The 25,522-nt window shown below is 40.6% G+C and overlaps 1 protein-coding gene and 1 pseudogene across 1 annotated transcript; one reads left to right on the forward strand and one right to left on the reverse strand.

Annotated features, from left to right (window-relative positions):
• Window positions 1–2,354: 2,354 nt before the first annotated feature.
• LOC117240803 lies at window positions 2,355–20,407 on the forward strand (annotated as a pseudogene).
• Window positions 20,408–22,861: 2,454 nt separating this feature from the next.
• LOC117240804 (organic cation transporter protein-like) lies at window positions 22,862–25,502 on the reverse strand. Its single transcript, XM_033506839.1, has 5 exons — window positions 25,370–25,502; window positions 24,534–24,637; window positions 24,254–24,468; window positions 23,683–23,858; window positions 22,862–23,224 (listed from the first exon to the last, which is right to left on the reverse strand). The coding sequence occupies exons 1-5, from the start codon at window positions 25,454–25,456 to the stop codon at window positions 23,006–23,008; spliced, it is 801 nt and encodes a 266-aa protein (XP_033362730.1). The 5' UTR covers window positions 25,457–25,502; the 3' UTR covers window positions 22,862–23,005.
• Between the last annotated feature and the right edge of the window lie 20 nt (window positions 25,503–25,522).

Below are 25,522 nucleotides of genomic sequence, written 5' to 3' on the forward strand. Positions count from 1 at the left end.
ATCTATGTATGGACTGTTTTAAATGTTTTACATATGCGCTACATCGGTGATTAATCGAACGCGATCATCTCGTAGATTTCGTGAAAGATCAAATCTAACCGCAATTATCTTACAAAAAATGTCATTAAATTAATAATATTTTAAACGAACTTAATTCTACGAGAAATTTCATTGAACGCCAGTAAATTAACGATATTTAAATAATAAATAATATTTCATCAAATAAAGAAATAATTAATCAATTAAAACTTGCAGGGACGATTTTATAATCGATTTAATCATCGATCTATTTTCGAAATGATTTGCAAGATTGAGATCTGAATCGTGTAAATTGCACGGTGTAAATATCATATCGTGTTGTACGATGGTTGAAAAAAGCGAGTTTGTGCAAAAGGGGATTTCTCTTTGGGGTATAAAAGGTTTCTTAGAAGACGAAGGTGGTTGGGAAAGAGTTTAATTGGCGGCAAATTAAGGATTCAATTATCAAAGGGAGCAAAAGCTTTCGCGCGTATATTTTATATTGAAAATGATTGCTCTTGATTCAAGGTTTATAACGTTGGCCTTCGTGAAGTAAAAGTAAAATGGCGTTCGCTAACGGTGTCGAATCTTTTCTTAACGATTCTAGTTGAATAATATCACGAATTTGTCGGGATTATTGTAACAATAATTTTACTTACTTGTTTTAATTATCCAGTAATTAACTGTAGTAATCGTTCACTGATAGAATCAAATTTTTATCGAAAATTTTATTTAAACAAGATTCAAAGATTCATACAAATTACTATGGCGCTACAATAATTTCGTTTACTTCTTTCATAAGCACACAATCTTTACGATAAATATCTTTCTTGATAATGTTATTTATGTAATACCTACTTGGATTTTTTAATAATTAACTATAATTGCTTTTTTATTGGTGCTTGTTTCTTAACTGAATAATCTTTAAAAAAAAAGGCAACAATCGTGTGACATTCTGCACAGTGTCAAAATAAGCAGGAACTGGAGGTATGGTGCTCTATTATTTAAAATTTTTATTAATTGTCTTTAGAATTAATTATTATTTACACATTACGCACGATACATTTTGTGTATTTCATGATCATTTCTTCTAAACAAACTCTTCTATTCCAATGACAATTTACATCTGATTACATTACATTTTTATTTAACAATCCTCACGTCCCAAAAATATTATCTTCCTATTTGCAAAAAGGATCTAATAAGAAGCAAATTATTTAAAGGACACTCCAGTTAGAACGTACAAGTGACAGCAATAAGCCTTCGATAGTATCCTCCATTTTGCAATAACCTTGCAAAAATGTTCAAGGATCTTTCCTTTTCTCTTCCTCTCTAGCAAATTCAAATCACTTTTTCCAGTACACTCTGTATCACCTTGAATTAGCCTTTACCTAAGATTATATCGTGTCAAAAAGTAGCACGGCAATATATCTAGACAATACAAACATCTACTTCCTTTCATCTCGACTTTAGATTTCATCTTCTTCATCTTGATTTCAACAATGTGGTTCACCTCACCTTGAACCCGTTTAAGAAAATTTAGCGAAGAAGAGATTTCTCCGCTTAATAAGAGAAAGATCATAACACGTTGATAAACATGAGAAATTATCCGGCTAAATGTAACGAAGAGATAGACATAAGAGAACTTGCTACTAAAACAACAGTCGCTCACGTGAAAGTACTCGGGCACTTAAACAAACCTTTGGTGATTTTTATACGAGACACTTTGAGATTTCATTGACACTGAAGTGAGACACGATCGTCGTAATTACATTGAGAAAATTTGAAACAAATCTAAACGTGTATATAGAAATTTCATATATTTATTGGAAACATATATTATTGTTATTTTATATATAAAAATTACCAGAGTATTTGAGCAGTCAATTATTCGCTAAATTAATAAGAATAATAAGCCACGATGTACGTAGTAAAATCATCATCATGTGTTATATACATATTAATTTTTCATTTAACATATATATTTGCGAAATATATATACATTGTCTCATGTATATATATCTTCAATATACAATCTCAGATTGATTCCAAATTTTACTATTATAATCTCGATAATCGTATCTCGTTAGAGTGCTAACGAAATTATAGAACGTTTCGTGATATGAAAGTGTTCGAGTACTTCCGTGAGCCACTGTATATCATAAGATCGATCACCTTGATCGTTTATCGATCTGTATTCGTAAAACACATAAAAAGGTATGAACGCATTGCAACACGAATTTATTCGACGACCTAATAATACCCCATTCACCTTGAACTTAGTTTCCTCGTAACGTGTAATTCGAGTTAAGTAGGTGATCGAGGATCATTGATTCGCAGATATCGAGATAATGACAGTCATGGCGGAGTCCGTAAAAGCCGAGGAGGGCGAACGTCCAAAGATCGAAACCTTCGACGACATACTACCGTACGTTGGCGAGGCCAGCCGCTACCAATGGTTCCTTTTCATCATGCTCCTTCACCTTCGTCTACGCGTTCCTCTACTTCACGCAGTTCTTCATCACGCTATTGCCAGCTGAACACTGGTGTACCGAACGATGGAACCTCACAGACAAACAAAAGTAAGTGACACTTTATGTGCAATTTGTCTTATTTGAATTATTGAGTTATACGTAACGAACGATCCTACATAGTTTCTTTATGTTCGAATTTACCCTGTTACGCGATAGACATTTTCAGCTCCGGCAGATCGAAATGGTCAATAATCATGTTGATCGTATAACAAATCAATACATGTTTTCATTAAAGACGTTACTTTCGATGTCTAGAATTAACCACCTTCTATAGGAGACAATTTATATGCATATGTACTGTTAGAATTTAATCTTGGAATTAGGATTAATATTCTGTGGAAGACACAATGTTTATGTTGAAATAATACAATGTGATATTTATTAAACAATTATTTCGAGAGTTATAAATGTGCGTTCTGGAATGTAGACAGTTGGCTAGTTATTCACAGACTGGCTTAGTGACCCATGGCCCTTGAAAAGGTTTAGAGCCCCACTCTCTATGCAGTAATGAGTGTGACCTGTGTGGGTGTCTGTGTGGCGTCACATGTGGCACAGAACCTTCTAGTAGCTTCTCGACGTGCCCGTCCAGAATGTTCCATTCATATCCTCACGCTTCTTCCGGCGTCTTTTTGAAAAAGCATGCACGTGCTAACTGCCGTGGTGCATCTCACGAACGCACGCTGGTGGGGATGGCGCTGGCAACGAATGGAAGAATCTGTACGATCAAACACTCTATCCGCATGCGACTGATATCGTTGTATTCCAACACCCTTCCTCAACGATATTAGTCGCTTGATCATTGATTCTGCAAATTGCACTTCTGTAACAGAAAATTCAATTTAGTTGCACTTAAACCTTTCGCTCTTTAGGTGGAATCATGAGGTCCCAAGTCTTGTTATTCTTCAGCGAATCCATTTCCTCATCCATCGCCTTTATCCACAGTTCTGCATCTGGCCTTGATAGTGCTTCCTTTCGATCCTTTGGCTCTTCTAGGCTAACTGTCATGTTTAGTGCTCCCATGTACCTATCAGGAGGAATTCCTTTATTTAGTCTTTTTGATCGCCTTGGCTCTGAACCTTGAATATCTTCGGATTCATCTTTGGGTCCTTTTTCTTCAATAATTTCCTTATTGTTATCTCCTGTTTTATTTGCTGTACCTTCAGTAACGGTCTGTTCTTCAAAAATAATTTCTTCTGTCCCGGGTTCCTTATGAGTTTCAAGAAAGATCACATTACGGCTTATCTTTACTCTATCTGTAGCTGTATCGAGTAGTCTGTATGCCTTTGATTCTTCCGGATATCCGGCAAACCTTAATTTTTCTGCTTTCTCGTCTAATTTTCTTCGACACTCTTGAGGTATATGTGCATATGCCATAGTACCAAAAGGACGAAGATTTTTGACGTCAGGTAGTTTAGAATACCATAATTCATACGGCGTCTTACCTGTGTGTTTTGTGGGTAGGACATTTTGCAGGTAGTTGGCTGTGTGTATTGCCTCACCCCAGTACTTCTTGTCCATGTCGGCGTCAATAAGCATACATTTAGCCATTTCTATTAGAGAGCGATTCTTCCTTTCAGCGACTCCATTTTGCTGCGGTGAGTATCCTGCTGTATATTGAATCTTTATACCTTCATTATGCAAGTAATTCCTCAGGTTGTTGTTGACGTATTCCCTTCCTCGATCTGATCTTATTGCTTTAGGTACCTTATTTAATTGATTTTTCATTGATTGCACAAATTCTTTAATATATTTCGTGGTTTCATGTTTTGTTTCCATCAGATATATTTTTGTGAATCTACTGAAATCATCAATTATGGTTAAAGCATACCGTTTCTTACCTGGAGTTGCAGTCTGCATTGGGCCACAAACATCTGTATGTATGAGATCTAGAATGCTACTCGTCCTTGTCGTTGATTCTTTAGGGAAAGGTTTTTTTCGTCATTTTCCCTTTTATACAGTACTCGCAAATTTCCCTTATTCCGCAGTCCTTTATCTTTATCCCGGTCGCAAGGCCGTTTTCTAATTGCTTTATCGCGTTTATATTTCTATGCCCGAAACGCTTGTGCCAGGTATGTTGACAGCTTTCGTTGTGTTGCTTTTCTTTCGTTGTACATGCGCTTTCGATGGTCGGCAGTAGGTATGAATTGCTTGAGGTTTTAGCGAATATTTCTACTACTCCATCTTTTACAATACGACAACCGTCATTCTCGAAGCTTACTTTATAGCCGCCACTCGTTAGTTTTTTCACCGAGAGTAGGTTTGAGCTTAGCTCAGGTATGTACAACACATTGTCAACATGCATGTTTGTTATCTTACCGTTACTTGGGTGCTTTATGATACCTGATCCTTTGCCCTTTATTTGGACTGCCTTGACTTCGTCTGCTAGTAGTACAAAACCCTTTTCATCTGGATTGAAGCTGCTGAAAAAGTTTCTGTCTGCCGTCATGTGGCTCGTGGCCCCTGAGTCAATAATCCATACATGCGTACGTCTTGTATCTTTATCACTCATTCCGAGGCAAAGTTCTTGGGAAATTTTCTCAGATGCTCTATGTTCTGTACTCACGAAAGCTTGCTGTTCTTCATCGGATCTATATTCCATTACCTTATTCACTTTATCCTTCTTTGTTTTCCATGTGGCGTATTTACGGCAATCCTTCTTCATGTGCCCGGGTTTTTTTACAAAAGAAACATTTCGTATTATTATTTCTACCATCACTTGCTTTCATTACCGTTTCATTTTGGTCTGTTGTCCATCCTGAACCTCTGCGCCGCTTATATTCGTCGATGAGCTTTCCTTTGATGAATTCCATAGTGAGATCTGATTCCGGTCTACTTTCCAGGCTGCTAATTAGGGGACTGTATGACTCTGGTAGACTACGTAGAATCATTGCTACCGATATCTCCTCATCCAAGGGTTTTCCTAATGCTGTTAGCCGATCGAACATGTTCAACATTTCTGTTAAGTGTTCTTCCAAATTTCCGCCTTCAGCTAAGTTCATTCGACATATATCCTTGAGCAGAAATACTTTATTCGATAATGATGCTTTCTGATGATAGTTCTTCAGGGCCTCCCATGCTTGCTTCGCCGATCTTGCGCCCCGAATGTGAATAAGCTGACTATCCTCGACAAGTAACCCTATTGTCGCACGAGCCTGATCGTCTTTATCTAGCCAATTTTGATCCATCTTGTCGGGCGCTGGAGTTGGATCTCTGATCACTGTCCAAACTTTATCTTTAATTAATAACAATTCGAGTTTATCTCTCCACGTCTCGTAATTGCTGCCGTTAAGTCTTTGAATCTCGAAACGTGCACTACCTGCCATTGTTATTTTGCTTTAGTCCGCACTTATACACTTATACACTTATATCTCACTGTAATACTTTATGTTAATTGTTTAATATTAACTTTAGTCACGAACTTATTTCAACACTAGCACATTGGGTCTGGGCCCATAACCTGTTAGAATTTAATCTTGGAATTAGGATTAATATTCTGTGGAAGACACAATGTTTATGTTGAAATAATACAATGTGATATTTATTAAACAATTATTTCGAGAGTTATAAATGTGCGTTCTGGAATGTAGACAGTTGGCTAGTTATTCACAGACTGGCTTAGTGACCCATGGCCCTTGAAAAGGTTTAGAGCCCCACTCTCTATACAGTAATGAGTGTGACCTGTGTGGGTGTCTGTGTGGCGTCACATGTGGCACAGAACCTTCTAGTAGCTTCTCGACGTGCCCGTCTAGAATGTTCCATTCATATCCTCACGCTTCTTCCGGCGTCCTTTTGAAAAAGCATGCACGTGCTAACTGCCGTGGTGCATCTCACGAACGCACGCTGGTGGGGATGGCGCTGGCAACGAATGGAAGAATCTGTACGATCAAACACTCTATCCGCATGCGACTGATATCGTTGTATTCCAACATGTACATATCTGTTCAAGTCACGTGCACGTAGTTTAAACCAGGCTTCTCGAAAGCCTGTTTGTTTTCCATGCAGGTCGCAATAAATATTCTCGACGACAGAATCTTCCACTTGCACGGAGATTTCCATTTTCTCAGCTGTGATAACGTATCGCATTGCGACAATTTGTTTCTTTAAAACCACAATATAATATCTGATAACTTGCACGAAACAACTGTGTTTATTGAATCAGGAAAACCCAGGTATTGCGTTGTATATGTAAATGCATATGTAAATATCGTGTCGTACGGGAGTGGGGGAGATAACTGTTACGACCGTTCGCGGAGAGACGCGGTCGCGAGGAAAACGCGTCAGCGAGAGGCGTAAATTCTCGCTACGATTCGGTGAATCGACGCCGCGAAGTAGTCGTTCCCCTGTTTCGGTTAGGATAACAGAGGTGTTTGAATGAATATGACACAGTAGTAAGTTATATTTCACCGTTTATTCCAACAACTTATAACGAAGGCAGTTACGCTGGTGCGTGTGTACGACATGAGTGAGTGACTGATCTGCGGGTGTGGGTACCCGGTTAAAGGATGTTGACCGTTCGAAGGATGTAAAATCAGTACTGTCTTGGGAGACGATGATGTGTCGGAGGAACGCTAAGGATGGGTGTGTCTAGCGCACGGGACCATCGGATTTGTTCGTGACGATTTGAGTTAGGAGAGTGAGGGAGTAGGCTTCGTCGTTAATTGGTTAGACGAAGGGTCTTAACCGCCCTCGAGAGAAAGTGGTTAGTGGGAGGAAAGTTGCAGCGTACGTGAGAAAAACTAACTTTCCCTTGTTAAGCCGTGGTAGACAATAGTCTCTAGAAATTCCTCGGAAACAGATGTTTGTTTCGTTTGAAGGACCTTTTCTAGGAAATCTATGAAATTTATGGAAGGTCCTTGAAACTATGGAGGATACGCTGCGAGTATCCGAAGACATCTGGTTGCCATATTGCCTGCGGTGTGTGGCCTCGGCTAGGTAGAATGTTACGCGACGTAACAATACCTGTAACCAGTTTGCGACGAGATAAAAATAGTTGGAAATGGCGATTCCATAGTTATACTATTATCAACGTCTTTTTCACGTGTTCTATTTCAAGAACGTAAGGAATTACCGGCGAAAGGATAGTATGTCTGGATGGCACGATTCCAACGAATCGTGTTACCATTCTTGACGACGCATGCGAGATCTGGTTTTCTACGATCCGTCAACGAGGAAAATCGTTCGTTACGCTTGTTTTCCATTGAGTCACCCTGGCCAAGGCGAAACTATCGCTTTGTAGATCGACGATTTCTTAGCGTTCCGCAGGCCCGCCGGAAACCAGTTTGGTCGACGATCTCCGGCAGATTCTAGACGTTCACGTGTTTCGCGAACTTCTTTTTTTTTTTGTACGTGGAGAAATCCTCATGGACACTCCGCTGCTGCAATAATCGCGTAACAGCAGAGTAGTGTCGGACTCCTACCGACTAAAACTCCACGATGACCATCTTATGCGCGTGACAGGGGTGCTCTAGGAAACTCTTATGAATTAACTTCAGTTGCATCCCCTTCTCGCGTTCTCTTGTTCGAGCCGGCTATTGAGTAGGCGTTAGGGGGAGGTCGTTGTCCCTAGCGCTGTCACTTCTTCTGGTCGTAGTCCGTTGGGGTGGTAGTGGGGTGGCTCTGGGTCGTCTGACTGCCATCCTTCTCCATCGTCTTATCCTGCAGGGGTGAGAGTTTTTCTTTCTCTCCCTTTACGCTCGCTCCTTCGCGAGCATAACTCGCTCGCAGAAGAGGCGGACGGCCTCGCATTCCTGTGACCCTCTCAACATCGCTTCCACAATCGCTGAGGGGGTCAACATTTCTCCTATGGCGTGCCGCAGGGTGTAGCGGGGCAGCTCCCACGCCGGACAGAGCTCCAGGGTGTGCTGCGCTGTGTCCCTGCCCTCTCCGCAGTGGTGGCAGATGTCTGTCGTCTCTCGCCTTATTCTCTTCAGGAACTCGCCGAACACGCCGTGTCCGGTGAGTACTTGTGTCATCCTGAATGTGAGTGGGAGGCCGTGGCGGCTCCTCCATGCCTCCCAGTTTGGTAGGACCGCATCCGCGCCTCGGTGTTCGCTTCTCCCGTTGATCAGTTGGAATCGCCACAGGTTCCATGTGTCCTCCTCGGCGGTTCCTGTGTCGTTTGGAGCCGCCTGCTCGGTGGGGTCTTCTCCCGGGTGCCATTCTCTCCGGCGGGTGTATCTCTTTTTGAGCGCCAGCGCCCGCAGCTCCCACGGGGGGGACGCGGCTAGGGTGGACGCCGACGCGTGAGACACCGTCCGGTATCCCCTAATGATTCTGATGGCGGTCACTCTGTGCAGCCTTCTCAGGAGCAGAATGCTGCGACGGCTTGCCATCAGGTCGTCCGCCCATACTGGAGCCCCGTACATCACTCGTGACCGAACGACGCCCTCGTAAAGTCGGCGCACCGCGTCTCCGGCCCCGCCGATGTTCGATAGTAGGCCGCACAGGGCATTGGCAGCCGCTGACACCTTCGGGATCAGTGAGTCGAAGTGCGGCTCGAACGTCCACTGGCTGTCGATGGTGAGTCCCAGATACTTCATCTGTGATCCCACCCGGACGGTTTTACCTGCCATGTTTATGCATAGGCCGGGCGGTGGTGTCCCTCGCCTCTTCCTGTCAAAGAACCAGGTGGCCTCCGACTTCGCAGGGGAGACTCTCAGGCCCAGTTCGTTCACGGCACGGATCGCACAGGCCGTTGCGATTCCGCTAATGCGCAGCGTCTCGTGCCAGCCACGACCCTCGACCAGGATTAGGGTGTCGTCCGCATAGCATACTATGGCCGCGCCTGGGGGTAGCGGGCATCGTAGTACCTCGTCGTACGCAACGTTCCATAGTATGGGGCTCAGCACCGAGCCCTGCGGGACGCCACGCTCGACGGATCGCTTTTACTCTCCTTCCTTACTGGTGTAACACATCCACCTGTCATCGAGGTAGGCTCGGATCAATCGGACGAGGTAGCTGGGAACCTCGAAGTGCTCCAGGGCCGTCACTATCCTGTCCCATGGCATGGTGTTGAACGCGTTGACGATGTCCAGGGAAACCGCCAGCGCCACGCCTTTCCGGGAGACCATGTCCTCCGCAATCGCTCGTACGCGTCTGACCGCGTCAATCGTCGAGCGCCCCTTCCGGAAGCCGTACTGGCTTTCGTGCAAACCTGGCACTTGGCCCGCTATGTGTCGTTCCAAGCGGGCGGCGACTACCCTCTCGAGTAGTTTGCCGACCTCGTCCAGTAGGCATATCGGCCGGTACGCTGACGGCGAGGTCGTCGGTCGGCCCTCTTTATCGAGCAGGACCAGCCTCGCCGTCCGCCACGCACGGGGGTAGACTCCCTCCCTCAGGCATCTTGTGAAGAGGTGCCGGAGTCTGGGGGCCATGACCCCCATCACTTCCCCCCAGATCCGGCCAGGGATTCCGTCCGGGCCCGGTGCCACATTGCGGGCGGTCATTCTTCTGGTTGCCTCCCATATCTCCTCCTCCGTGACTTCCCAGTCGTCCCTCCATTCCAGCGGTCGTGTCGTTTCCCGTGGCCGTTCCGCCGCTCTGTTTTCTTGTGGGGGAAAGAGCGTTCCGGTGATCCGCGTCAGCAGCGGAGGCTCCATTTCCGCCGTTGTCAGGGGGCCCTTCGCGCGTAGTTTCTGTGTCACCGTCCTGTATGGCCTCCCCCATGGGTCCGACTCGACTGTTTCGACCAGTTCGAACCAAGTACGGTACTTCACTTTTTTAATTTCCCTTTGCAGCGAGCGCCGTAGCGCGCGGTACGTCCGGTAGCGCAAGGAGACTTCTTGTTCGTCGCGTCGTCGCCAGGGGCGGGCCCTTAGGTACTGTCTTCGGGCCCGGACACATCTCGTCCTCAGTTCCGCGATGTCGGGGTTCCACCAGTAAACTGCTCTGCTTCGCACCGTGCCCGGTGTGGCTCGTGGCATGGATGCGTCGCAGATTGCTGTCATGGCTTGGCGGAGGTTCTCGGCCTCCTCTTCCACGTCTGCTTCGGTCGTCGTTGTCGAGGCCTCCCAGCTCCAAGCTGTTGCTATAGCAGCCGCCTGGAGTAGATCTTCATTCCTCTCCTTTATTTTCCATCTAGGTGGTGGGCGCGCGTGTCTCCCCCTCGGCGGGCCGCGCCCGTCGTTTGTCGTCGGTATTCCAGGTCCAGGTGCGTCCACCTCCATGAATATGTAGAGGTGGTCTGACAGCGTCTCGACCCCTTCGGCCACTCTCCAGCCTGAGATCCGCCTGAATGCCTCGGGGGAGGCCCATGTTATGTCAACAATGGAGCTCCCTCTGCACGTCACGCAGGTACTGGTCGAGCCCCTGTTCACTAACAGAAGTCCAAGTCCCGCGGCCCAGTTTGATAGCGTGCGGCCGCGCGCGTTGGTCCTGGCGTTCCACCATTCCGTGGAGTGCGCGTTGAAGTCTCCCAGGACTCGCCAACTCCGTCTAGGAATTCTTCGAACGCTGCCCGTCCGCTGTTAGGTGACACGTACACCCCCACCACCATCATCCCTGCCCACTCGACCGCGGCGTACCCGTTGCCGCGTTCCAGCAGGGCTCCGTGGGCGAACGCCCCAGGCGTTGATGTCCAGGTGACGGCAACCATTCCGTCCGTGTCTCCGACCCACTCCGGGGCATCCAGTACTCTGTATGGTTCCGCCACCACCGCTAGGGCGACCGTGCTCTCCCGGATGATTTGGTGGAGCAGGTCTTGTGCTCGCCTTGACCTTCGCAGGTTAGTCTGGAGGATGCGCATTCTCAGTTCTTTAGTGTTCTTTCCTTGTTTGTGGCTTCCTCCGTGCCTACCTCCTTGTTCGCGGGCTTAGGGTCGCTTTGCGACGGGGAGCCTTTCTCGCTGCCTCTTGCAGCCGTGGATCCGCAGGCGGCTCCTTTCGTTCCTTTCTTCGAGGGGGCACAGGCCGGTCCCCCCATCCTGTGCACCGACGGTGCTCCAAGCGCCTCGCAGAGCAGGCATTTCGGGCTCGCAGTAACGCATGCTCTCGCCTGGTGCCCTGGTTCGCCGCATCTGAAGCACAGGTGCCCCTTGTCCTCCTTGGCGGTGCAGGTCTTCCCCGTGTGTCCTATCCCAAGGCACCTGTAGCACTGTAACGGTCTCCGTTCGATGGCTTCGACCTTCGCCGTCGACCAGCCTATGGCGACCTTTCCAGCCTGGGCCAGTTTCCTCACTGCACTGGCAGGGCCTCGTATCCATACGGTGCCAAGTCCGTTCCGGGCGGGGCGGATTTCTCCCAGCCGGCTTGCAGCCGCTCTCCCTCGCCAGGGTGTTCTGGATTTCCACCTTGGTGGCCGCTATGTCTATCAGGGACACCCTTGCCTCCGCGGCTCGGAAGGGGGTCGCCACGCGGACCTCGTTCGGGTCCAGAGCCCGCGTCAGCTGTGCTGCGAGCGCTGCGGCCTTCTCCCTTCCCTGGTCCTCAGGGACCTCTAAGATGACACCTCCGGTGATGGTCTTCCGCATCCTCATCGTGTTGATGCCGAGCTCGGTCAGGGAGACACTGTCCTTGGCCGCAGCCAGCACCTCCGCGTAGGATTGGCTCGATTTGTCCGTCAGGGTGATTGTTACCGCTGACGTTCTCGGTGCGCGCGGGAGGGTCCCCCTGCCTCCCCCTCTTCGTGCGTTCTCCAATCCACTCTCCGGAGTTTTCCTCTGGCTCTCCGCCCCTGTCTCGGGGATCAGCTTCGCCGGCTGCTTCTTCCCTGCCTCCTTCTTCTTTCCTCTTCTTTTCCTTCCGACGGTCTGCCATTCGGTGACAGCCGTTCGGCCTCCCTTGGGCGCTGAGACGCTTGGGGCTCCAGGCTCCATCCCTCTCGTGTTCGCGGCAGGGGCGACCTCCTTTCCTTCTCCTTTTTCTGTTCCCTGCAGTTGTTCCTCCAGTCGGTGCAGCAAGGATCTCATCTCCTCTACTTGGTGCTCGACTGCAGCGAGACGCGCCCTGTAGCTGCTCTCATCCGCGGTGGGGCGCGAGGCCGGCTCTTTTCGGAGTGCCTCTACCGCCGCCTCCAGTGTTGCTATGCGTCCTTGCGCTATAGCGAGTGCGTCGGTGACAGGGTCCGTTCTCCTCACTTACTCTGTCACGCCCGCGGTGATGGTTCTCGCCGCCTCCTTCAGGGTTTTCCTCTGCGTGCCCTTGTGGCCGCGGGGTGCCCCGGCAGCCTTGGCCACCTCGGCGGCCCGGCGAATCAGTTCGGCTCCTATGTCCGCCGTTGTGGCTGTTCTCATTACGTGTTCCGCGAACTGATCGGCTAGGAAATTTTTTTTCGTTTCGCACAATTTCTCGAATCTCCCCGCGTACCGTTTATCTGTCTGGAAATAGACTCGCCGATACGTGCAGCGATCGGTAATTAAATCCCAACACAATTCGAATGCCTCGAAGTGCAATAGATACGGGACGATCGTCCTTCCAGCTCTTGCCTTTGTTCCTATTTTTACGGTCATTGTCTCTTTTCCTCTTTTGTATTTTGTGCTTTTGTTTTCCTGTTACTTTATTCTTTCACTTTTCCCATTTTTGATTTTTTTTTTTTTGAAACAGCAGATTTATAAATAATAAGTAGGCCGCGGATTTTTATGCGAATTTTACTTTTACAGAAAATTTTAAAATGCAAAAATGTAAACACTATTAAAGATAATGTGTTATTACTGTTACTGATATCGTCGTTATTCTTTATTAGAGAAATTATTATAGATTTTTATATTGTTATGTATATTACTTTTGTCACTTTTTTTATTTAAACAGGATTCGAATTAAGTTTCAAGGAATTGGACTAATTTAAGATTAGGATTAAAAACTATGCACTTTTGAGTAGAATTTTCATCTTATTTTTCCCATTTCTCTCCCTCTCTCTACCATTTGCTGTCATTTTTCCTTGGTTATTTAAAAAAAGATAAGAAAATCAAACGAAAATTAGTATTCTTAAAAATACTTCTTGCAAATTTCATCACCGTTAATGTAACGTATTCTTGTTTTATGTAGGATTGCACTATCGATCCCTCCAGCGTCGAGTGAGGAATTGCTGGCGGAAGGTGCGATTTCGTTTTCGCGATGTAACATGTACAATGTGAACTATACCGACATATTGGAGAGTGGTATCAGAGAGGCAGACCCATCCTGGCCCCAATAAAACCATGCCAATATGGATGGACCTTTAATCACACGATGATACCATACAAATCTATAGCTGTCGAGGTAAAATCACAAGAGAAAATTATATTCTTTATATAAAGTAACTTCAAACTTTCGACACCGATTAACAAATTTTTATTTAAATTAAAACTGTTGGAACCGTCGTTCTATAAATATTTACGGTCTTTCGTAAAGCTGCTGACGATAGCATATAATGCAGTCATTATAAAAGAAGTCCTTGTTGGTTGCACGAACTTAGACGTAGGTGTAATTACTTGTTGTGCTGTTTGCATCTTAACAGAGCTCGTTTACAGCGGAACATAAAATTAACCTTGTCATCCTTAATTATTTGTACGCCTCGGCGTATTAAATCACGAACATGAATCCGTTTATATAATATCGCATAAATCGGAAAGTGAAAGTTACAACTGTACAATAGACAGATATTTCGAATTGAACGTATAAATACGCATTTGGTAACTTCTTACGACTCAAGAAATTTTTATCGAATATTTATTGTTATTATTATTATTTCTAATTTCTATTTCTGCTATTTTATTACTAAAAAAGTCCTACTTAAATCGGGAGATACTATCTTCTACTTAACAAATTTATATTCCTTCCACTATGACAAATTCTCTAATCATATTCAAGAATTATGCAAACAACCTCTACTATTTTATTACTAAAAATATTACCAAAAGACTACAATTAACTAACCTACGACTCAGGTTCTCAATTCTGATGATATTAAAAAACTACGGAATTTATTACTCGTCCTTTCGTCGTCTTCCTTATTCTCTTCACCTTCTATCGATTTTCCAACCACGCGGTGTTTTTTCATAACTAGCCGCAATCATAAAGCATCCCCCTTTTCTGTTTCAGCTGGAATGGGTATGCGACCACGCATTCCTCGGCTCAGCAGCACAATCGGCCTTCTTCGTCGGCAGCATTCTTGGAGGCTTAATATTCGGTTACATAGCCGACCATTGTGGCAGAATTCCGGCGTTGGTTGCGTGTAACGCGGTTGGTTTCATCGCGTCTGTCGGCACTGCGTTTTGCAACAGCTTCTGGAGCTTCTGTCTGGCGAGATTAGTCGTCGGTACCTCGTTCGATAACTGCTTCAACGTGCTTTTCATTATCGGTGAGTCATCGAGAAAATTATAAGAGAGAAAAAGCTGTTGAGAATAGGAAAACTATAATTTATGACCTAATAATGAGGCACCGGTATCGGTCCCGTTTTACGTAACGATTAACTATTTATGACGTGTTTGAATAAATGTTTATTGCCCTATGTCGGTTTGTTTTTTCTTAAGTCAAACTTTTATTCGAATTTTACGATATCAATTTTAAGATATTTAATGGTAAATGATTTTACTGAAACTTTATATTTTGGAATTATATCTCGTAATTTGAAATTTGTTGTGTAATTGTATATCTAGTTTGGTATTAAAATTACATGTGTCTAGGGATACTTTAAGATATTTTATTTTAAACGACAGGATACTTAATTCTGTATACTTTTCTGGTATGAAATTGTATCTTTCGAGTGACCTATTTCCCTATGGAGAATAATCTTCGGTTATACCACGATTACTGAGGCACTCTCCGTTCGATATTGAGATGAAAGCAGTGTTCCTTTTAAAATTCTTTTTAATTCAAAACGATCTTACATTGTCGATGTTAATGATTTATAAAATCTACAAATAAGTCCGAATATTTGAAATTAGATTGGTAAAAAACGAAGAAAGGACAAACCTAAAGGAAATAAGGAAACAATATTATTATATCAAATGAAGAAACGAAATTGACGAAACATTTGGGAAGATTTCTATAACGATGTAATACAATAACGATATCACGAATTATTCTTTCAGTGATCGAATATGTCGGTCCGAAATATCGAACTCTGGTAGCGAACATGTCGTTTGGACTTTATTTCGCGGCAGCCTCGAGTCTTCTGCCTTGAATCGCATATTGGATCTCAAATTGGAGGATCCTCAGCATGGTCACCGCGTGTCCTATGGTGGTTGCGTTTGTAGGACCATGGATTGTTCCTGAAAGTGCACGGTAGTTTAATTCCAATTTCTTTTTCATTATAAAAATATAATACAAAGAAATTTCGTAAGTAAATTAGTATACGATAGTATAGTAGACATTTAATCTTACCTCGTCCTTTGGATTATTTTTGTATCTTCGTATCATCGGAAAATTCTTTAAAAATAATCCTCAAAGAAATATAAGAAATTTCTTTTACGTTAAAGTTTCTCTTAAAACATCAAAAGTCCTTTGAGACCGGACCATAAAAATTCCAAAATTATAGCTGAATTAAATTGGGTAATATTTTATCCAGCAATACATACTATCTTGGGATCGGTTATTACATCGATTCCTCTGTCTCGTAAATAAAACATCTCAAGGTCAACATCTTTCTCTCGATAAGCCATCACATTTTTAGCTGTGCAAAATAAATGATTGATGCGTAACTAGACAGCTCTATTCAAATTTGCACAAAAAGTTTGTCGATACAAAAGGTTGGTGAAAGTGATGATTTTGAAAATTTCTTACAGGCTTTTATAACGTTTGCGTATTTCATATACTTCCGTAGTTGGTACATAACCAGTGGCAGGGTGGACAAAGCGATCGAGATGCTGAAAAACTTCGCTAAAGTGAACGGTAAAGAGGTGAAGCAAGAAATATTCGACGAATTTGAGAAAAGTTGCAAGGCGATGAATGAGAAGGATCAATCGCATAATCAATACACTGTCCTACATCTCTTCAAGCTGCCACGACTTGGTCGTATCACTATCATGCTCATCATTTATTGGTAAGTTAACCTTTCCAACATCAATCGAACAAACTACACAGCTAGAACTTTTTACTTGTAAATTCTCAGCAATGATTACAATATTATTTTAGAAAAAACTAAGACACCAGAGAAATTTATAATCATGTACGAAAAGATATACAGGGTGGTTGGTAACTGATGGTACAAGCGGAAAGGGGATGATTCTACGCGAAAAAAGAAGTCGTAGACTTAGATAGGATTCCTGTAGATAGGAAAGGTATTCAATTTTATACTTCCTTTACGTTTCTTATATTTTCTTTGTTTTTAATACTATGATAATTCTGAATCTTCCTGCATTTCCTAAAATAAAATTAACTAATAATATGTTCTTAACTCTCAGCCTCACGATATTCCAATTATATTATACCGTTAATTCAACCAAGTTACCAATCAATCAGCCTCGACGCTACTTCCCTGTCTTTATAAAACCAGTATTAAAATAGACACAAATTACCATAAACTAGATACAAACTACTCGAATGAACATTAAGAGAGTATATGGGGCATTTTATGTGGGTCATTAAGAATCTGCTTAAGTATATAATTAGCATCGATAAACGTCAAACGCGAGGGAACGAGTATGCGAAGGATTAATAAACGATCTTGAAGTCCAGCGTGATTTATGTATGACTCGGCAGATTTTTTTCTAGGTTGCTGATGGTGTGGGTGTTCGACGGCCACGTTTGGAACATGAAACTTCTGGACCCCGACGTTTTCACGTCGTTCTCTTTAGCGTCCCTCACGGAACTTCCGGCCGCTGTTCTACTCGCCCTTTTCCTCGACAGATGGGGCAGACGATGGATGGGTTTCGCATCGGTGTTCCTCTGTGGTATTTTCTCCTTCGTTGCCATCGCTACCCCCTCTGGTAACATTTTTTCTTTTTTTTTTTTTATTTCTTGATAAATGACTTGTCAATCGATATTATTCAATAAAATAGCAGGAACGTGTGAATAGCAGTGAGAAAGCGGGGGTGAATTTTATAGAAAAAATCCGGTTTTATCGATCGACGGTCGTTTTAAAAAGCGCTTTTCTGAAGCTTCTCCAGTGAAAGCTTTGGGAGATTGAGAAATGAAAGCTCGTGCTTGATGCAAGAATAATGTTTTTGTTAGATAGTAAGGAGATAAGCGGTAGCGTTAGGGGATATCCGTGTTTTCAAGGACATTAAGGAGTGGAAAATAGACATTTTTTAATCCGTATTTAGAATAGAACGTTGTAGTTATAAAACAATTTACTATTTTTATTTCCTCATCTTGCAACAAAACTTTCCTTCGAATTCTCTTTTATCGTTTATAGACAACAGACTTGAACGACATAATAATATAGACCCGTATTATTTAAAATCGTATTATAGAGAATTTACAATTATACAATCCGGTCATTTTACTTAGTATTAATAATAATCGAATCTTATAAAATTTTTTTATACAAATATTCTTCTTCTCTTCTTTTCTTTTTCTTTTTCGCCTTTAAATCCTATTTCATTAACGATTGACATTTATTTCTCAACGTCACATACTCGACAGGGATGACATTTAATTTTTAATTGGACCATGCGCGCATCGGGTGTATGTATCGTGCGTGGAATGCGGCGATCGTGGCATTTACATATTTCTCAACTTATTCAAGGTTCGACAATGGTTGCCATGGCGATTATAGCGCGTCTTGGGGTGAATATCGCCGCGAATATTGGTTTCCAATATGCAGCGGAAATGCCGCCGACTGTGGTGAGAGCTCAGGGCGTGTCTTTGATCCATATCATCGGTTATATCGCCCACATTTTGGGACCTTACATTATTTATCTGATAAGTGAATCGAAATTTCTGTTAACGACATCGTATTTCTACGATCCGAAAATTACTCAACCTCTTTTTTAATTTACGACTAATATTATTTGTTATTGAAATACGTTTTTTTAAGTTGGTTTAATTTGTAGAAAAATTATGTTCCTTGTCGGCCATGGATTCTTCTTGTGATCTTACGAATCACGGAAACAAGATAGATTTTCGATATATTTTCCTCCGTTTCGTTTTTTTGCGAAGGAAATGTAACTTTTCTATTGTCTGTAATTATTTACAGGTTTGCGATACTACACTATAGCTTCGTTTCTAAATGAAACGAATGTTTACAAAATCTCGTTATACAGGTGACACCAATGATCCTTTGTATATTGACAACTTCTTCAAATTCTGTCTTTAACCAATATTCTTTATTAATATTTAAAAGAATATTAAGTATACAGAAAATACGAAGAGGAATATTTGCGAGGACACTCTTGATTATTGTGTAAGTTATTCTGTTTTGAATTATAAATTTACCTCAAAGTATACTATTATTTGTGTAATGTTATTACCGAAAATGAACTTATGGAAGTATTCATTTATTTCCCGAAAATCGAAGGGAAATTAAGGAATTAGCGGAAAGCGGAATTAATCGCTATTACTTCTAAAAGAGGTATAAAGGGAAGCGTATAAAAGGGAGAATATTTTTCATTTAATTTAGGCTGACATTGATCCATCTTTACCGCTGGTTGCCCTCGGTTTGCTGTCTTTTGGACACGCCTTCCTGATCCTTGGCTTGCCAGAAACGTTGAACCAGGAATTACCAGAAACCCTACAGGAGGGTAACGACTTCGGCAAGGAACAAAGTTTCTGGTGGGTTCCGTGTATATCCTCGTAAGTATAGATTCTATAATATTCTTCCTCCGCCTTATGTCAATATAAATTTACTAATAATCGTTTATTTCAATTTGACAGGAGCAAAATGCTGAAAAAATCTTATAGAAAGAAGAAAGGCCTTTCAAATCCAGCGTTTACTGGCAGTGTTCAAAAAATGGATTGTACTAGGTTATAGCGGTTAGATTTGGCGACGGCGCGAAACTTGCCAGTAGCGCGAAATTTGCCAGTAGGGTGAAACTTACCAGTGGCATGAAACTTGTCAATGGCATGAAACTTGTCAGTGACATGAAACTTATCAGTGGCGTGAAACTTGCCAAATTCGTTGTAAATATAGTTATTAAACGTGTGCGTGTGATGTTAGATGTTAAGATATTACGAACGTATTGAGATTGGAGAGCTATTGAGAGAAACTAGGAGGAAGTATCGATTATTGCAGTGAAAGAGACAAGAATCGTCAAATTACACAAGGTATACGTTTAAGCAATTAATTGACGCTTCATCGACGAAGTAGCTTTGTTGCACACAAGATAATTTTCTTTAAAGTGTATCTTTTTTTAATTGGAATGACTGTATAAAAATGTGAAGAAATTTAAAGAATTAAGAACGCGGCATTTAAATTACGTTGCGTTCACATATTGCGATGTAATTATTTCGCGTACTATAACGTCGGTAAAGTGTTGGAAATGAGAAACGATTCAAGTATCTTATGTAAATGTACAATTAAATTCAGTATTGGATATATGTATTAAAGGAAGCGATATATAAGGAAATAATATACCATAGTATTTACGCATCTTTCGCTTTAAAAATCGAAAAGAAAGATCTATATCTTTTTCTTCTTGCTCTTTTTTTTCTTTTCTCGTTGAAGGAATACTCTAGTTGAATTGATTTAACTATGAAATACCGTGAATAACAAAGGATTGCCACGAGACTCGAAACACAAAAAGAGAGCTGTCTTCGCGCATTGTCAAGCTTTCAACTTGTCTCCTTTATTACGAATCGCCTTTGTATCAATATAGGTGATTCATAAATCGCCGACACTTGAAATGAGAGTTTCGATCGACTTTTAAACCGAAGAGTATTTTGCGTTCGCTCGATCAACGTGGCTTTTTTTCATCATCCATTTATGCATCAACACGTTGAATGCTTTGAAAACTCTGAGATCTCTGTTATTTAATTTAAATATATACATACATATATATATATTATTCTAATGAAACATCAAAATTGAAATTCTTTTATGATATTTCCTTTTTTATGATCTTTCAGTATTAATACGAGAAATATCTCTATTTGATATATTTAGATATAATAAGAATATTACTTCTAATAAGTATCCTTGAATCCGTAATTACTGATCATTCATAAAATGGAATGCATTAAAACAATTAATTGCTAAGCGTTCATTAGCTACCATCATACCCAATTGAGATTATAAAATGAAAGTTGTAGGATCTTTTTAAGCAGGAATTTTTTTTAATACAAAGGATATTAACATAATGTTCGACATTCTTCCGAAATTGTTCTGTTTAAATCCAATGGAAAAAGCAGTAAATAATTTATAGAATTATATACAAATTTTAGAAGAAAAATTGATAGATAATGAGTTAATTTTGAAAATGCTCAGTGTTATGATCCGCGGTGTGTGACCTGGGCCAGGCAGAGAGTCGCCCGGCGTAACACTCAGGTTTAAATGTTACTTGAAACAGATCGAAACTCCGTCACGTGTTCAATTAGAAATAGTAAAATTCTGATTCGCGAAGAGACGCGAATATTTCCAATCTCGTTCCTTTCGATCCTCCGACCTGTTCGTCTTAAGCGCGCAATCTCCGTTATACCACCTTTAAACAATGATTCTAGCAACTAGAATCATTCGCGTACTTATGAGACTAGCCCCTGCTTTCAGTTACCGATTAAAAAGACATACTATTGTTCGTTGCAAATATCAGCTATCGTTCCTCAAAACCTGAGATTCTTTGAAATATTCCTACGCTAGAGATTCAACTGTACATAATTGTTCAAGGCTACAAGTTAGTTCGATCCTCGTGATGCAATGGATAATAATTCGATCGTCTGGAAGATAATTCTGGACGAAAGAATTCTCATTTAACCCTTGACGGTCGATGATTTTGTAAATCATGTACGATATCGTAATCAGGAATGAATTCTTTTATATTTTTAATCTTGAAATTACACAGGGCCAATACATATTAAGCTGAATCGCAAATAAATATTAAGGGAGTCTTAAGGAGTTATAATATCGACATTTCTTATCAATACGATAGTGATATAATAATGTGATATAGTACAGAGTGTTTCGTAACTGATGATTCTTCGTATTTTCGAGAAAATAAATTTTGAATATGTTTCGTGAATGTCGCGTGAACACGAGCTGACAAAGCTTCAGAATTTCATTCTCTCGAACGTCGTACGAAAATCTCTCGTTCTATATTTTCAACAGATCCTTTCACATAGTATTATTCTGTACCACTGGTTATTAACCACATTAACTAACCACTGGTTATCACAGTATCAATTACCAGACACCCTGTATAATACAGAATATTACTTCAAATATCCGTATAATGAAGCATTTCATTTTCTATAATTAATTATAATTAAGTTCGGCTGTTAAGGGTTAATACATTGTAACATAAGTGATCGTTATCGTAGAACTTCTAATTATAGGATGGAGTTAGATTAGACGTATAATGATGAACGAGGATCATCGAGCATTAATGTATTTAATTATAGAGATATTTAGCAGTTTATTTTTGTTCGGGGGATTCGTCGATGTGTGTGCAAATAAAAAGTAGAATTGTTTCTTATATTAAGGTTTATGGAAGTTTTATTCGGTGAATCAATCTTATGGACGTGAGTGTATACGCGAATATATACGTGAGTGATGATTATGAATACTATGAATAGGTTTCTTCAGATTGATTGCGTTGTTATTGGCACAACGACGAACACTGATCGTCATACGATGGCACGATTTGCTTACAATATTCTTTCCTTTCTTTTTTTCTTCTTCCTAAACCATAGAAACAGTCAATTAGAGTTATTTTTTTTAAATGTACGTACAACTCGTTTTAGATAGATAAAAGTCCAGCAGTTGGTGCTGAAGAAATTATAACAATAATTTAAAAAGTCTTCAAGCTTGGATTTTATTAATATTGTACGTTATTTAAAATCGTACAAAAAAATATAACGAATAGATAAATAATCGTTAAAAATACGTGGATAATCGTTCAAAAGATATAAAACTGTTTCTTTTCACAAAGAAAAATTATCTAAACGTACTATTTTTTTAAATAAGATTTTGTCCAATATATTCCAGTAAAAAATGTTAAAAACATTAAAGGAATCAAAAATTTAAATCTCCCTAATTTATTATTTACGTAATTAATAAATTACGTAATTATTAATTTACGTAACATTTTCGATATTATTCTACGTAATATCTTTGAATATCAAATTAGCACCAACCGCTGAACGATTCGAACGTGCGTAACGCAAGTGAAAATTAGCATTAAAATTATAAAAGCTCTTAAAAGATAATAATAAAAATTATAGAGGAACACGATTTCTAAGCTCGCTCTTTTTAGAATTAAGGCTTACAAATTCTTAAACGTAAACGATAAAAATAAAAATTAATGTAGGAGAATAGAAAAATAATATGTTCCGATTTTTTCTCGTACAAAAGTCGTCAGACTGATCCGCTTGTAATATTGTTACTTCTAAAAAAACACGAATCCTCCTTCGTGTTTTTTAATTGAATTATTATTAAAAATCAGATAATTATCGTTCACAGGAGTGATAGTGTTGATGTCCATTGAAGTGTGTCTTATGGTAGCAAGGCAACGACCAGAAATGTTGGTCCCTTCCGAATTCTTCGCCTTGCTTGATAGTCTGAGGAAGATTCTGGCCGACAGTTTCCGGCAAGAACAAAACCAGTGCAGCGCCAAAAAAGGACACCGTGCTGATAATGAGCATTGGAAATCCCTCCCAAATTGCAGCCTATTGAACAAATATTAATTTATATGAGCAAAGGTTAAATACCATGAAAATCTGGTCAAAGTATTTCTCATTTAAAAAGTTTCATTAGAAAGTTTCAACCAATATAGTTTCATATCTTAAGTTATTCCATCATTTTTTATTTTAAATTTCAATTTTTTGATTAAAGATCAGTTAAAGAAAAGCATTGGTTGCAACTTCCAAAACGGGCTTTCTAGAAAGTGAGAAATATTTTGATCAGATTTTTATAATATTTAACTTCTTTAGGAAACAACTTGTTTTAAGGTAAGAAAAAAACTATTTTACATTATCATGAGAAAATTTACATGAGAGCTTTTTCATAATTTCTAATAGCGCTTATTGTATCTTTTGGAATAAATTAAAGAGAAGTTGAACGTGGATGTGCTTAGCGGTGTTTCAAAAATGTTGTAACAACAATAGTAGTATAAATATTTATTTACCGAGTCAGTGATATATGGCGCCAAAGAGTGTGCAACTATTCCGAAAATATGAATGAAAGATACGCCCTGCGATCTGACTGGCGTGGGCAGAAGTTCTGCTGCATACTGAAAACCAACATTGGCTGCCATGTTCAGACAGAATCGCGACAATATTGACATTACTAATTTCGCGAGCACTGGGGAATAAATTAAAAAATACAAAATTAATCCTGGATACACAATACTTGATTGTAAGTTTAATTAAAAATATAGTTCGATCGAAGCTTAATCAAAATCAAATTAAAATTTCACACAAACTTTAAACTTCTATAAATCTCCAAATTCTAGAAAACCAACATATAGAAAATTATTGCTTCTAAAATGTGCACACCTCTTTCAATTTCGCCACTAAATTAATTCCTAATAATTCCTAAATTCTAGTTCCATCAAAATAATTATTTTCCAAGATTAATACCTTCGAAGTTGCCAAAATTCTTTTACATTCATCATCAACTTAATTTCAGATTTTTCTCAATAATACGTCATTATAATCGTTTTAATTTTACTTTAATAAACAGATCGATATATTTACTGGAATGCAGCATAAGTTCAGCGATACTGAGTACACAGGTCATTGCCATCGTGAGAAATCCGCAGAGTCTACGACCCCACCGGTCGAGCAACAGGGCGAGTAATAACCCAGCTGGAAGTTCTGTGGCACAGGCGATCGAGAACGACACGAACACCGAGCTCTGGATAAGTTTTAATGAATACACGTGATCGTCGAACGAGATCAGGGTAAAACACCTACAAGATTGTATCGGTTATTTATGAAGGTTTTATCGCAACATGAACTCGTATCTTATACTTGCCAGAATGCAACTAGAAGAATAGTGTTTCTCGCCAACCGTGGCGTTTTGAACAGATCGAGCAGCGTCGCTGATTCTTGAATTTTGTCCGGTGCCTCCATGTTACTCTGCAAGAATTTATTTCGAGAATAATTAACGAAAGATATAATACGAGTCGTGCCTTTAGCCCTTACACAGTTCAAAATTCATAACACACTGAAAAGAAATTTTATTTTCATTGTATTCGTCATTAATAGATAGCACGAACAGTGGCACTTTGCATTCTGTTTTATGGCATTAGTCGGCATGGCTTTTGATATCGAGATTTATTAATATAATGGGTGGTTGGTTGATTAAATACTTTTCTGATCCGAAATACAGTCGGGAACAAAACTAAGTGGATTAGTGGAGAAAATGTAAAAATTCATTTCAATCATTTGCTGAACTATCTGCATATTATTAGAAGGAAATATAATAAATGAAACTCAAGTATATGAGGCTGATACTAATTTGATTATACTTTCTTCACATCTATTTCCATTAACTATAGCAGCTTATTTTTATCCCCGATTGTACTTGTAAATTGTAAATATTTTATAATTTCTATATAAATTCCCAGATTTACTTCAAATTTTGTACGAGATCGATATAATACCACAATGGAATCGCGACAGTCAAGTTTCATTTCATATTTCATTTTTCATCGCGTTTCATTTTTAAAACCTGTCTATGCATGTTAAAATACATTCGCGAGTCTGTGTGTTTTCGACGCGAATCAAATATATCTGTCAGCACAGATTCAAGTACTGTACCGTATGATTTCGCGTAAGCTTTCTAGAATTCTATTGGATCGAACTTACAACTAATATATCGTAAATACGCGAGTCTGGATTTCTACGATTGATCCTAGCTATTCTCCGTAGTTTCTCAACAACCTTGTCCATCATTCCGTTGGAAACGTACCAGCTTGAACAGAGCAAATACGAGTGATATGGATAGATAAGTAAATTTGC

The sequence above is a fragment of the Bombus vosnesenskii genome, unplaced genomic scaffold, assembly GCF_011952255.1.
Source record: "Bombus vosnesenskii isolate JDL3184/JDL3185 unplaced genomic scaffold, Bvos_JDL3184-5_v1.1 scf7180000014956, whole genome shotgun sequence".
Lineage (NCBI taxonomy): Eukaryota > Metazoa > Arthropoda > Insecta > Hymenoptera > Apidae > Bombus > Bombus vosnesenskii.

Excerpts from the sequence above, each read along its gene's own strand:
- LOC117240804 (XM_033506839.1), bottom strand. The coding sequence starts at position 25,456 with ATGATGGACAAGGTTGTTGAGAAACTACGGAGAATAGCTAGGATCAAT. Across the intron at positions 23,859-24,253 it reads TGAACTTATGCTGCATTCCA|TGCTCGCGAAATTAGTAATG; the intron begins GTAAATATATCG and ends TTTATTCCCCAG. Across the intron at positions 23,225-23,682 it reads CGCCATATATCACTGACTCG|GCTGCAATTTGGGAGGGATT; the intron begins GTAAATAAATAT and ends TTTGTTCAATAG.